At 40.1% G+C, this 14,653-nt stretch overlaps 1 protein-coding gene across 1 annotated transcript in view; it reads right to left on the bottom strand.

The window, feature by feature from the left end:
- Positions 1 to 535: 535 nt before the first annotated feature.
- Positions 536 to 14,653, bottom strand: part of BCHE (butyrylcholinesterase) — a 213,597-nt gene continuing 199,479 nt past the window's right edge. Inside the window, exon 4 of the mRNA XM_086944334.1 lies at positions 536 to 2,774. Coding sequence (XP_086800460.1) covers positions 2,650 to 2,774 — 125 coding nt within the window. The 3' untranslated portion in view covers positions 536 to 2,649. The remainder of the gene's footprint in view (positions 2,775 to 14,653) is intronic.

Here is a 14,653-nt window from a genome sequence, read left to right as displayed (position 1 = left end):
CAACTCTTTTTATTATCAATAAGTGTTACACTTCTTCTGCACTATGTATCTGTCAATGTTTAAAGCAAAATATTTGGAAGTTTATCAGGTACATGTGAAAAATGCTCACTCAATCCAGGATTTCCTTGTATTCCTGACTTTATAATGGAGGCCACATGGCTACAAATACCAGCTTGTAAAGTTATGACTGGAAAAGCATGAGCTACTCACATTAGACTTTTTCAATGATACCACTATGCTTCAATGGTGCACATAGACATATGCTTAATGATTTTGATTTGTGGCATACATAAATATCTTCTGTAAACTGCAGTTAGATAACCAATTCTGCATATATTGGTGAGTCAATGTACTGATGTGTTGCAATTGGCAAAGTATAGGGTAATAGACACTCATTGACACATATTTACTGATTGAAATATGAAATGTCACAAGCCCCAACGTTGAGATCTGCAAATATCATCATCAATATCATAAACTTTATTTTCACTCACTAAGATCCTAAAAGTACATCACACAAACATTCATATATATATGTGTTTGCCTGGTTTGTGTAGGATGCTGTTTTATTTTTTTGAAAATCAGTTTTTCAATTTTCAATGTAAAGATTAATATAATTAAACAACCACTACGTCTTTTCAGGAATCAGTACATTTTCTGTTACAAATCAATTCCACTGAATTATCATGGTGAGTATTATGAATGAAATCATGGTGAAGTGAAAAATGCTGAGAATTAATTAAATGCTCCTCAAGACAATATCAGTCCAATACACATTTGACTAAATAACAGTTGTATGATACAGCTCTAAGTTTAATGTTAGGCACTTTATAGTTCTAAGCAAGAGGAATTGAAGGACGTATAACTAGGAGTTAAGAAAAACTTCTGTTCATTATTTGCATTTCCCCTCTGAGTTATCTTAGAAACATCACTGAAATTTGTGACAATTAGTTCATGATCTGTAGCCCAATAGCGTATTTTTCCCTATAATTTATAAATATATTTACCCAGTTCGAAGAGTGAAAAATACATAGTTGAGTCATTTTTGGGGTTCTACATAAATCACAGGCCTCATTTATTGTTACCGATTCAACACATGAAAGAATATATTTTTAAACATCAGCATAAATGGGTAGATTTCATCTGCATGTATTTTTCTTTCTTTGACAATGTTTGCAGTTTAACAGATTAGAGGAAGCTCTGCATAAAACAAGCGCCCATTAATCCAGGGATAAAGGGTTCAATGTACTTGTTAATGTTGAAACGCTTATGTCTTGCTAAACATTTGTTTTTTTGTAAATTCAGCTTCCAAATATCGAAGGAAAACAACAGAAATCACTTTCTCTTCCTGGTCTGGGAATTTAAGTAACCCGAAGGTGTATATTTTCTTTAATCAAACCTAATCCAATCTCAGAGAACAAAGAAGCATAAACGAGAACTCCGTAGCTAATGGCCACAAATTTAGAATATCATAATGTGCTATAACAGAGATTGCTGTGAGGTAGAATTGTGATACGTTATGGTAAATCTAAAAATATTATTCATAAACCTCCCAAAAACTAAGGGAAAGCATTTTTTTCAGTTTTCCTTGACAGAACAGCTGTCAATTCACCTATTGTTACCAATTCTTTAAAACATTCATACAGTGGGTCTTTGGGCCTGCCCAGAGAAGTATATCTCTCTCACCTCATGCTATTAGATATTCAGTAAACAATTCCATATGCTGGCAAGTGTCACGTTGGAATGCACGAGGGGCTATTTTACATTTGAAAGTACACTCAATCATCACGCTGTTTATCACATTCATTGTTTTCTCCTATATGCATTCTATACTGAAAACACTCCTTATGTGCTGCGTTATTTCCCAGCATTGGTAAATGCATGCAAATATCAACTGTAAATGCATCTGTTCATGTGCGTTAGTATAATAAAGCTAGACCCACTGCCTTTGCTAAAGCTTGTTTAATTTCTTTATGTGGGGCAGCTTTACAAAATGTAAAAACAATTCTTCAACGTTCATTAATTTTCTTTAAAAATATGTATGCTATCATATGTCATGCTACAATTTATTCATTAAGAATTAAGATTAAGGTGATATGTAATATGTATCCAAAAATAAATAATGTACATTTAACTTCAGAGGGGTTTTTATTTGAAATAAAAAAAATTACTTCATCTCCGAATACATTCTTCTCGTTAAGCGAACCAACAGCTCATGTGAAATAAATAGTTCATTAGAATATTTTGAAAAAGGACTCTATGGTCCTAAGTGTGCTTTTTAAGTACTAGGCTAAATATGACAAATACAGTTTTACTTTTAGTGTTGCACTTTAATTGTAGTGATCTTTTAGCTAAAGGTTATACACTTTTCCATTTCAGTGTACAAAGTGTACAAAAGAGTAAGCATGGTTCCATTGTAAAGTCCACAATCACAGCAAGTCCTCAGGCCTCGAAGAGGAAGGGTGTTGTACCTGCTTGTAGGTATCCAGTATATGTCACAGGTCCAAGGAGATTCAGAATCAATGCAATGTCCCTAATATCCTTTTTGATGCACATTGTGTGGTCCTTGATTAGACATGCCAGATAACTACCTTTACTCTGCCCCAATCAACAATAATGCGGACATTCTGGAAAGGTTAGAGCTATTAATTAGTGACCTGCACAGTTTTCCTTCTTGCTGCTGTAATCATAAAATTGATTTTTCCAGTCCATCATGTAATTGTTCCAGCGGTGGAATTCTATTTTCCACTGTTGCTGAGCTTCGTCGAGGTTTCCTGGAAAAGAAAACACGTGCACCGAATTTACATTAGTGTTTGTTTTGAGTTTCTCAATTTGTGCATATGCACTATGCATTTTATATTTACTTTGTTCAAGATTTTGCTTTAAGAGCATGTGTTACTCGGAAGGTACAGCTGAAAGCACAGAGGTGAAGTGTTCAGTTTCTATAGCTTAATGTGAATGCTTATGACCTGCAATGGCCACTTGCATTGATTGATTCTAATGATTTCGGTTCTGCTTAGCTGGCTGCTGTTTGTCTCGGAATTGAGCACATAACTTTGATTTAACTGGTAAGTGTCTGCCTCAGGACTTCAGGGTCATCCTTAAAAGCCCCAAGCACTCCAAACAATAAGAAGTATTCTATTCTCTGTAAGAGGTTGACACTAAATCAGAAAACGAATAGTGACAAATATGCTGATAATAGATTAAATGTTTCCTATTAAGTCGTGCTTTATTCCAAGCTTCAGAGGAGGCCACTGCACGTGTCATGTGCACTGCAGTCTTACAGCCATTCTACTCACTTTTCGTGTGGTATTTTTCATTGGATGGACACAAATAACATATACATAGGACGCTTGCACACACTTTTATTAATGGATATTTGCATAGCGCTAAATCTATAAGTATATACAGTATATATGCAGAGGCACTATGGGCCACATGTATCAACATTAGGAACAGCAATTACCTAATTGCGATGTTCTACGAATCTCTATTAGGTAATCGCTATTCTTAATGTATAAAACTCCAAGAGTTTCAAATAGCGATTCTTAGGGATTTGCAAATTGACCTTAAGTCGCAATTTACGACCCCCATAGGAATCGCGAAAATCATGGAGATGGTGGCCTGCTAGGGTCTGCCAACCACCATGTCCATGATTGCTTTTTGCCACAATTCCCAAAGAGGAAGGGGTCACTTGAGGACCCCTTCCCATTTGCAAGTTGGTGGTAAAATGCTAATATTTTGCAACCGCATTCACAGTCATAAAACTTTCATACATGCTGCGGCGATTCGGTATTTATCACAAACCCACTTTGCGATTCAGCTACAGGTTACTGAATCACAAAATAAAGTTTTATACATAGAAAAAACGTTGTTTGTTTTTCGCAAACAGGCCAATTCTGTCAATCTGCCTGTTTGCGAATGCAAAATAAGTTCTTACATGTTACCCCAAGTGTAATATTCTATTTATCATTACTATTGATGAGTGTTTGGAAGGGCCATTACACAGCAATGTCATGTAGTTCTATAAATCTATACAGGATCTGCGCGTTCAGACAACATAAACTGTGGGCTCGGTGTCCAGACTGATTCCAGACAGCCCTACCGGAGATGTTCGCCTCTATACGATGCCACTATGAACCCCTCTGACCAAGGAAAGAATAGTTTCGGGCAACTATCAAACATGACAACCTATCCCCTCAGGAATTTTGGAAACAGTACTGTACTATTTCGCTCAGTAACTCTTGCTCACTTTCTCAGAAAGATACACAGAATAAACAATGGGAACGTTTTTAATAAGCATTTATTGAACCAGCGTTATTCTAATGTAATTATGTGCGCTGCAACAGCCATAAGACAGAAACAGATATATATGGTTATGAGCACCAACAGAGAAAATAGATAGTAGAATCTACCATAGTGCTAAAACAATGGATATATGCAGACATATAAATACATGACAGTAATAATGCGTAATCCTACGATGCAAACCCTAACTAGATGTATCTAAACTAAGTTTACCTAGCTTGTAGCCAAGAATCCCCCTAGGATAAAGCCAATCCCATAACTTGATGTGAGAGAACGAAGGACCCCATCTCGGTCTCGAGATGGACACTCCGAGAGGGATGTCAGACCACTGCGTGCTGGAGTGTTTGTGTGCCGGAACCTTACCGTCTCATGTCAGAGTGTCACTATGGGAGTCTTTCTCCTCTGCCTGCCCCAGCAAAGATACGGTGCTTATATACCCAAAAGGTACCCTCAGGGATTCTACCCTGCTGTGTCATGCCGGCCAAGGATGACGATAGTGATGGACCTTATACACAATTATTATGCAGAATATGGTAATCCTGCTGTGATCTGAGGATCATCATGCATAATAAAATAGGCCAATTTTCAGGGTAAACCACACAAAATGTACGCAGCACCTAACTAGGTAAAAGGTCAGCACAAAAACCGATATGTAGTACAATGGCAAGGTAAATGTAGGTAAAAGGTTAGGAGCACCTTTTGAGGTATATTGTGATATATTGTGAATTATAAGAAGATGATGCTCCATTTCCAGGTGTTATTGGTTTAAAAAAGGTATTTAATAAAAGCAGGATGGAATCATTTAATTTGAGCAATCAGGGAAAAGCACACTGAGGAGGCCTTGGCCATTAAGAGAGTTGTTTTCCACTGTACAAACATTGTAACATGCAATCTGTGAAGCTGCAAACAATGTTTTCCTCAAGGTGTTTTTGCTGAATTGTAGTACAAGTAACATCAAGGTCTATGCATTGTAATGCTACATGTGTAAATGTGAATTTATTAGTACATTTGCTCTAAATGTTATTTGGCCACATTTATTTTTATAGCCATTGCATATATTTATATATCTCCATAACCTAAAGCCATAAAATGGGAGGATGATAGCCCATCAATTATGATCCAAAATAAATCTGTCCCAAATTGTGGTCTTTCTTGATTTCTCACAGTTCGTCAAACTTGATTATAGGCAGCTTCTATGGGCAAAAACTGACTTTAGATTGGGGACATTTTTAGCATCATGTACAGTCATGTCCCTCTGCCTTGCCTGCCCTACTGTGAGTATCTGGTATGCTATTTTCAAGCTAATTTTTGTCTCATACTATCTAGGGTGTGTGCAAAGGCCTAGGCCTCTCTCTTGACAGGAGGGAGGTCCTGGACCTGTCCAGAGAACTAGAGGTGCTCACAAACTGTGCCCTTATTGTACAGATGGTGGAGTACTGTCCCTTTCATAGGTTTCTAGATCGTTTCTATGTACATTTGTTTGCATTCTTCTTTAGTAGTTCACCCTAAAGAATGGTAATAGTGTTGTCCAAGTATTTTAGCTCACTACAATATGTGTAGAGCATTCATCAGATTGTAGTGTTTGTCAAAGATATGTCAGTTTTTAATGTCTAGCTCTACGTGATCAAAGGAAACACAAGGAGATGACGGAAGAAGCGTTGAAACTTTTGAGACATTCACCCCCAGTCACAGATCTGGGTTGAATCCATCATTGGTTTTTAGCTCACTTCACCATCTCATTTCAGACCCAGCTATATGCAAATCAGACTTGACCCTGTGCCCCTTAGGCACAGTCCAGCCCGAAGTGCAAAGCCAGGTCTTCCCTGAACCAAAAACCAGCATCTTGGGACGGGTTTTGGGGTAAATAAATTGTTCATTTACTGAAGGCTGAATGGATAAAAAGCGCATTTAATTGCTTGCCTTCACCATATTTAACTCCAAAAAGCTTGGGATGAAAACAGTTAGGCCCATAACTATTTCAAGCCCCAACCAAAGCTAATGCAGACTAACCAAGAAGGGGCAGGACTCAACATTTCTTCCAATTAATGGCCTGCATCATCCACATCACCTATATAGAGTCTATGGAAAAATCAGGCACATGACAGCTGCAAATGTATGGAAGAGGCTGCAAGACATCTCCAGGAGTTTTACAAAACAATTATGTACATACATTAATGAATACATGCATATTCTAATGTCCAAGTTTATGACAGTGGATATGGCAAAGTTTCTAGGAGCATGCTTGTTTCAAATGTTGTTCTAATGTTCAAGTGGTTTGGTCAGAGTAGCAGTCAAGATCTTTTAAGACTTTGTTCCTTATATATGATTTTTCCACTCCAAATTTTGTCCCATGTTACACACCTTCTCTAATGATGATCCTTTATTTTTACCCTAAGCAATTATTTGAAAGAGATTTGGGACTTGGCTCACTGGATCGCCTTGACAGTGGTTATCGGCACTGAGGTAATCCATCCTCTGTCCCATTCTAGAAGAATCTATGCCTAACTAACATCTTTACATGTGTTGTCATTCCAAAGCATTTGGTCTCATTTGAACAATAAATTGTATAACAACTCATGAAAGGTATCAAGTCACAATGGAGTGAGCATCACACCAAATCGTGGAGGATCCTCATGCTTTAGCTCTCAAGTTCGTCATACAGTGGAGATGGTAACTCATGCATCGGATGCTGTGCTAAATCTCTAAACATGACAATGTGTAGCGGTTTAAGGATGTTACCACTTCAAATGACAGAGTCTAAAAGTCCCATACATATCCAGTGCCTTCTGTCTGTCTTTGTTTACATGTCTGGGTAGGGAGAAAGCTCAACGTTGTGCATTCCTTCTAGAAAGACACACAAAGGACACAAAGGAAGTTTAGCTGTGACTGATGGGCCATCCATATACTGATGGGCCATTCTGGGCAGGATGGGAGGCTCTGTCCCTGAACCAGGAGCCAAGGCAAGAAAGGAAGGTACTCTGTACACTTCTAAGGCCTCTCTTCGACGTTTCTCAAATTCAAAGGCACATTTGCTTATAAGTACTTGACCCCTGACACCTCTAACTCAGTACACCTCTGGACCTGTGCATACTCTGCCAGGAAAAAGGACTGCTATGATGCTGAAAGAACTGTCCCTCTGCTGGACTCCTGGTATGCTGTGCTGACTTACTACCTGTTGCCCTCCTTGCCTGGGAGTGAAAAGGACTGGACCTGCATTTCTCCTACCCAGAACCAAAGTGTCTCCAAGGGCATGCTGGCTTGCCTCCTGTTTGAAGTCTCAGGGACATCAAAGACTTCCAACCCATCTGCCTACAGCACCTAGACTGATAGTCTTTCCTTGCCAAGTGGTTTCAATCTAGTCCTGGATCTTAGGAAGGGTGTATAGGGCTGCAGCTGCCAAAATCCACACATCGATGCCGTTGCGCTGCTGAGAAACAGCTCATCTCCATCCACACCGATTCATTACCTCTCATAAAACCTCAGCCTGTTTTAGACATCTGGCACAAGCTTGCAGTAAGTTGCAAACCTCTAACATACATACACACACACACACACACACACACACAGTTGTACACAACCGGGGTTCCCTCTGCACTTCAAATTACTTATCCTTCAAGAGAAGGACATGGTTACAGGCATTGAAATTGATAAGTGGACACGAGGTCTTCAGCAACAAACACAGTGACATGGGTATAGCTCTCCCTACAGAAGAGCACCTACTCCTCTCATTGGCTAAACATCTGAGAAATCAGCCAAAAAGTAGAGGAGGGTATTGGAAGACTTGCTTTGCTCACGCCTTATCTCGGTGTACCAACAACTCACCCTGAGCAAGGGAAAAACGGGTGCATCTGTCAGTGCCTGCAAGTCGTCAATGCTGCTTCTTGGGGAACATCCTTTACCACGAAACTTTTACAACGCGGTACCATTACCACGCAGGTTTTACAACGAAAGTCGTTACAACGGCTTTCGCTGGAGGGCGCTCTAGGATAGGGAATAGTTAATTTACTATGTAACACCTTCCCTACTATCCACGGGGACTGGAGTTGGAATAGTAAATAAAACTATTCACTATCCAGCGCCCCCCAACGCAAGTCGTTGTAACGACTTGCGTTGTAAACCCTGCGTCGTAACGGTACGCATTGTAAAATCACGCGTTACACCGTCATACATCCCTGCTTCTTTAAGACACTCAGAGCATGCGTGATTGGGACAATATTCAAAGTCACTTATCACACATGTCCAGCGTGTGCCTGTACACTGCACTGCTCTGCTTGTCTTCTACATGCAAACCAGGCAATGTGCAATCAGCAGACAAGGCAGACAACCTTCTAACCTTCTTCTCCTCCCACCTCCATAATTTAAGCGTCAATGCTCCAACTGTCCTCATGATGGAACTGCCTCAGCCCCTTTCCTGCTACTCTTCTCACCCCCTCCTCCCAAAGATACCACACAAATCTCAGTGCTATTGCGGAAGAAACTTTGATGAGGTCTCAAAAATCGGGACTCTGTGGCTAGATGATCTGGAATATGTTCAAATCACATCAAAGAGGATTCTTTCAGAGGGTGTGCGTTGCTCCTGCACCTGACGCTTTAGCCCTCTATAGACATATATATTTCCTGTGTTTTTGCAATACTTTGGAGATACATCTATGACTGAGGTCCTGATCAATTAACTTCAGATAAAATGGCAGCAACATTAATGGATGTAGTGCCTACACGGTTGTTCTAATGGAAGTACTGCCATGATAGCATGATAGCAGATTTGCTGAGACCATTCTAGCACAAAAAACAGAGGAATTATAGAGAAACTGGAAAAAGTGCACCTAGTGTTTTTAAATTAACTAAGCATTCAATTGTGATTGTCTCTTAAGAAATAGCAAATCTTCTTAATGTATGTTTTATTATCCATCTGTAATACCCTAGGGGGCATGGTAGGAGAATATTCTGGCAAAATCATTGTCCAACAAAAATATTGTGTCCTAAATATCACCCCATTTGGGTTAATAGTAGACATTTTCAGTGCTTAATTTGTGAAAGAAAAAGTGCTAGTGCCCGAAGCTCTGCTCAGAACCTGGCAGCCAATGCAATGAAGCATTGGTGCAGCCTTTAATCCACTACCAGACTGTCCCTGCCCTTTTATCTCACACTTGCAGGGTCCTGCTTTCTATTTGTGTCAGTTTTGCCAGCTTTTTCTTCCTTCGTCTTTCCAATCTGTGTGTCTTTCCCTCTCTTGCACTTAGTAAGTTTCTGACACAGGAAAAAATGAGTGCTGATCAACAAAAATAACAGCCGGTGCCCCCCACCGCTAGCCACTGCCTCAAATTAAGAACTGAAATCTACATCTATTGAAGCAATGCTTTTGCAAAGAATATTTATACCGCAATATTTTTGTCAAAGGATATTTTGCTATCAATATTCTGACATACAATCAACATAAGACTACAGTGTTAATCATACAATTCGGTACTACTTAAAGCAGTCACAATAGTGCAATGCAACTGTTGTATTAAAATAACAAATTAGTCCTGCAAAAACACTATACTTCTACTGGCAGCTCTCTAGTAGAACTGCATTGTGAACTGCACTGTTTGTTTTCTTGTATTTGTTTTAAAACAATTCAGAATGCATAGACACAAAAAATAAGCTAAAATGATAATCACGAGAATAACTATCAAAAAGGCACAGAGAAAAAAGGAAATGGTAGCATGTTTAGGAGAAATAATGAAATAGATGGAGAATGAAGCATACAAGCCGGGAGAGCAAACAGATGCAAAATCTGTCTTCTGTTTACTTTTTCTGTGATAAGGTCAGACAACTGAAGTCACAAGTCAATGCATCCCATTATCACCAACATCATCAATCTCCCTGAATCAGCCACCCGTGACATAGGTGAACTGACAGATAGAAGGCAAAGAGTGATTAGAGGATTCACTCTAACCAATAATTAAAATTAATGGCACTTGGGTACAATGTACGATTAAACTGCACAAGCAGCTTCATAGTATGCTCAAGGTTTGTACTTTGGTGCTGGCAAATGAAAGTACCTCTACACAAATGAGAATTTTTCTTCCTCACATTTAGCATTCATGTTCATATTAATATACATTCTATTTATATAGATGAGTATATAAAAGGAACAGTATTGTTATCATTAGAAGGTGACTTATTATTATTATTCTTGTTGTTGTTGTTATTATTGTTAAAATCATCATTTAGTTGCATAAATAGCAGTGGCAGTGGAAGTAGTAAGTGTTTTAACCCTGTGGTCACGGACGTAATTTTGCCGCAGTGCGGCAAAATTCCACATGTGCGCAGTTCGAACTGCTTCCGGACATCCGACGCAGACGCGCACCGTGGCGTCGGACGGCCAGGGGCCGTTCGACACATGCAAGAGGTTAATAGTAGTGTTAAATATTATGCCCCAAGGCAGTTTAATTTGTAACCTATATTTGTAAGACAGCAGGGCATAAATGTGCAAGAAGACACCTATTTGACTTTTGTGACAGACGTTTCGCCATCAAGCTACTGTCTAAAATTCAATCTGCACTTCTTTTTTAATCATATTTTCTTCTTGTTTTCTCAAAAGTGTGAGGGCCCGATTACGAGGCTGGTGGTCCGCGAACTGCCAAACTCATGAAGGCGCAGCGGTCTCCAGACCGTCCTATTAGGAAACGGGCATTCGGACCAGCATAGCCCCGCCACCGCCGCCAGGTAACCGGCGTTCTCTGGCAGTGTCCCAGCAGTCAGGAGGTTGCAACATGCTTGACTTGACCGCCGTGGTCCCGCCAAGCATATTACGAGTTCCCTCTCCGCCTATGGAGTCATGGAGGTTCCTCCTTGACTCAGTGGCAGAGAGGACACAAGGGGGGCCAGCAGGGTCCCCTGTGCTCCTCCACATGTGAATGCTTATTGTGCTCTCCTGTGTGCATTCACCCCAGTTTCTGCATGGCATGGACTTTTCAGTCCATTGCGTACAAGAACTGTTTTCGACGTTCCAATTGTGGTGCCCATTTTCAGGGCACCTCCATGGGAATGTAAAAAAATAGCACACCAGACAGGAGGAAACTCCTAATTTGGTAGGCGATCTGACTGCAGATTTGGTGGTGAGGCGGCGCGGTGGACCCGGCGCCGCACCGCCAAAGTCGTGAATGGGCCCTAAGTAAATTGGTTTTATTCATTAAATTGAAAGTGATGAACAGAGTGACGAAGAAACATGGCTAACTTGATAGACCCGATTTTAGTGTGGTCATTTCGCACCTCTGAAGGTAATGATACTGGGGTAGCAGTACCTAAAAAGGAGGAGAAGTTTGCTATGACTTACTGTTGAAACCCTGAGGGCCTCTTTAGAAATTAGGAATTACCAAGTAATCTGTAATTGTGAATCTCACTCTCCATTAAATTCACATTTTCTACAAAAGTTTCCATTAGGGATTTTGTCTGCTTTCAGCAGCAAAAAGCTACAGCTGAAAAATGTATTCTCTGGTTAAACCTGGAGGAATACTATGATGGTGTCCCACATCTCATAATTATAATGGGGCAGTAACTAGATTTTGAGTTAATATGTGTGATACCTATGGTGGAGCTATTTTTGACATTTGACTCTCTTCTGTGAAATAATCATCCATAATAGGATTTAACACTCTCTCTGTAATCACAGACTTGTTAATATCATTTAATTCCAAATCAGGTCCTATGCCATTTCCAGGAAAGTTGAACTAAGAATTACTTTACTTTTACAGATCATTTAAATTTCACTACACTTATCTACCACAGGTACCTTTAGTTTGGGTAGGTTTTTCTGTTCGAACAGGAAAGTGCTGATGATGATAAACGGAGCCAGTTGACAGCAAAATCAGTCATTTGTTTCTAGTGTTTAGGGTTTTACACCAAGCCTATTTTCACTCACACACTTAGGGCCTCAGCACAATGTCCGTCAGAAAGCAATCCGACCGACTCCTTGTCAGAACCGGTTCCACCGTCTCACGTTTTGCGAGTTTGACCGACCAGATATGATGGTTCCCAAAACCGTTTGGAAAGTATCCCATTGACTTTCCACTGGCAGCACAGGCACCCGTTGAAAAAAGCAGAGCTTGCGAAAAACCTTGCCCCCTGTCACAGGCACCCCATGGTGCCTGCCACACTCTGCATGGTTTTAAAGGGCATCGCTTGGGTACCCCCACAGGTCCCAAACGGAAGCCTCAGGGTGAAGGAGGGCCTGCTACGGGCCCCCAAATTCAGTTTCCGACGGCCGTTCCATGTCGGACATACCAAGTTGGAAAGGCTGTCCAAATCTGACATCGTTATAAGTCAGTCAGAAATGCGATCTGTAGTGCTGTAAAATTCTGCTTCAACCGACTCGGAGTCTCCGAATGCCGGTCGGAACCTATTCGGACTGACCGAACGATTACTTTTCAATTGTAATCGGTCGGTCGGAAATATAGGTTCCGACACGGTTTTGGAGAATTTGATTGCTGTTTAGAGCCTTTCCGACCGACATCGTAATGATGCCCTATGTGACACTGTCCCAAAGTATATGGGCATGGGCCTTTACATTTAAAAGTTTATATGGAGCTTTACAGCAGTTAGGATTGTTTATTGGATTATAGGGCAATGGGGCACTTTGGTTTTGACCCCTTCTCTTCTTTTTTTCCTCTTTAGTTCTTCCCATTGATGGTAATGTTTAGGCAGAAAAATATCAACTTTCTAAAAGTGTTAGTTCCAAAGCAGTAATGTAAAATCTGACCTGACATTACATTGGAATTTAAATTATTAAGAAAATGAGTCACTGGAATGTTTTTTCCAGCTGGTCCTAAACTGGATTTATCACATATTATAGGTAATAGTGTAAACCAGGGTTAACCTATAATAGAGACATCCTTGCCACAGTGTACAACAACTTTAGAGGCTTTTCAATCAATAAACATTCTTTATTTCAAAGAAATACATTTTTACAGAAATATTGCACATTTTTCAATTCATTGACATATGAACAATTAAAAATGCCTTAAAATCAACAGTACATTGGACTTAAATTATTCAATTCAATCAACACGTGTCACCAGCCTCAAACGAATACAAAACAGTATCACAATTCAAATATCTTCTTACTAAAACTCAATAAGTGGTCAGCAGCCCAGCTAAGGGAAATGCTGTCAAAAGAGCAAGAGGACACATGGAGCAGTGATGTTGGAAATAAATGGTGAATGTTAGACTTGTCATGCTTAGGCTGGTCTTCCCCTAGCGTTTTGCCTGCTTACCTCCACTTGTTGCTGTATTTTTTTGTTGGCCTTAGGACTATGAGCACTTTAGTGCATGGGTTTCTTCCCTAAACATGGTGACATTGGTATATACCTGATTGTCAAATTTAGTTCACTTATAAGTTACATGCCTTTGGTATATGTTCAGCCATATACCCAGGGCTTGTAATCTAAATGGTACTAGTGGGCCTGCACTGATTGTCCCACCCACTCATGTAGCCTTTCAAACCTGTCTCAGGCCTGCCATTGAAAGGAACGGCCTTTGTGTGCAGTTTACTGCCACTTCAACTAGGCATTTAGAACAACTTGTCAAGCCTCAAACTTCGCTTTTATTACACATAGACTACCTCCAAGGGAGGTCCTAGGCATCCCTAAAGGCAGGGTGCTGTGTAAGTAAAAGGTAGGGCATGCACTTTTAAGTTTTACATATCCTGGTACTGCACAAATAGCTAAATTCATGTTTCACGACTGTGAGGCATACTCCTCTCATAAGTCTGAATTTGGAATTTCTTAAAACACTTTTAAGCTATAATTCCTGACTGGAAAGGAGTAGCTAAATCATGTTTCATATCTTTGGAATGGTAATGATAAATCTTCTTTAGAGTTAAAGTTGAATTTGACATTACTATTTTAGAAATGCCACTTTAAAAAGTGGACATTTCACTGCTCTTAACTTTACTCTGTGGGTCTGCAGCCTGCCTCCAGTGCACATCTGGGCTGGATAACAGCTACACTTCTGGCATTACATTTAGACAGCTCAAACATAGGAAGGGTGGGTGTGACAGAGTACTCATCTGCATTAATTTCCATTCATTTCCATTCTGATAGCCTTCCTGGGCAGGAAGGGGGAAAGGAAGCTCACACTTACATCTGAATAGGCTGTGTTCTATCTCCACAGAAAGGACTCATTACCCACCTCAGATAGTCTGGCAGACAGGGCTGGGATGAAAGGGGATGTGTGCACTTCAAGAAGTTGCTTTGAAGTCACCCCTCAAATCAAAGGCACACTTGGGTATAAGTACTGGGGTTCTGACACTCCCACATCAATACACTACTGGACCTGGGAAGAACTCTGCAGGAATAAAGAC

This window comes from Lissotriton vulgaris, chromosome 11 (assembly GCF_964263255.1).
Source record: "Lissotriton vulgaris chromosome 11, aLisVul1.2, whole genome shotgun sequence".
NCBI classification, from domain to species: domain Eukaryota; kingdom Metazoa; phylum Chordata; class Amphibia; order Caudata; family Salamandridae; genus Lissotriton; species Lissotriton vulgaris.
Note: the sequence above shows the minus strand (reverse complement) of the source record. Positions and strands in the feature narration are given on the sequence as shown.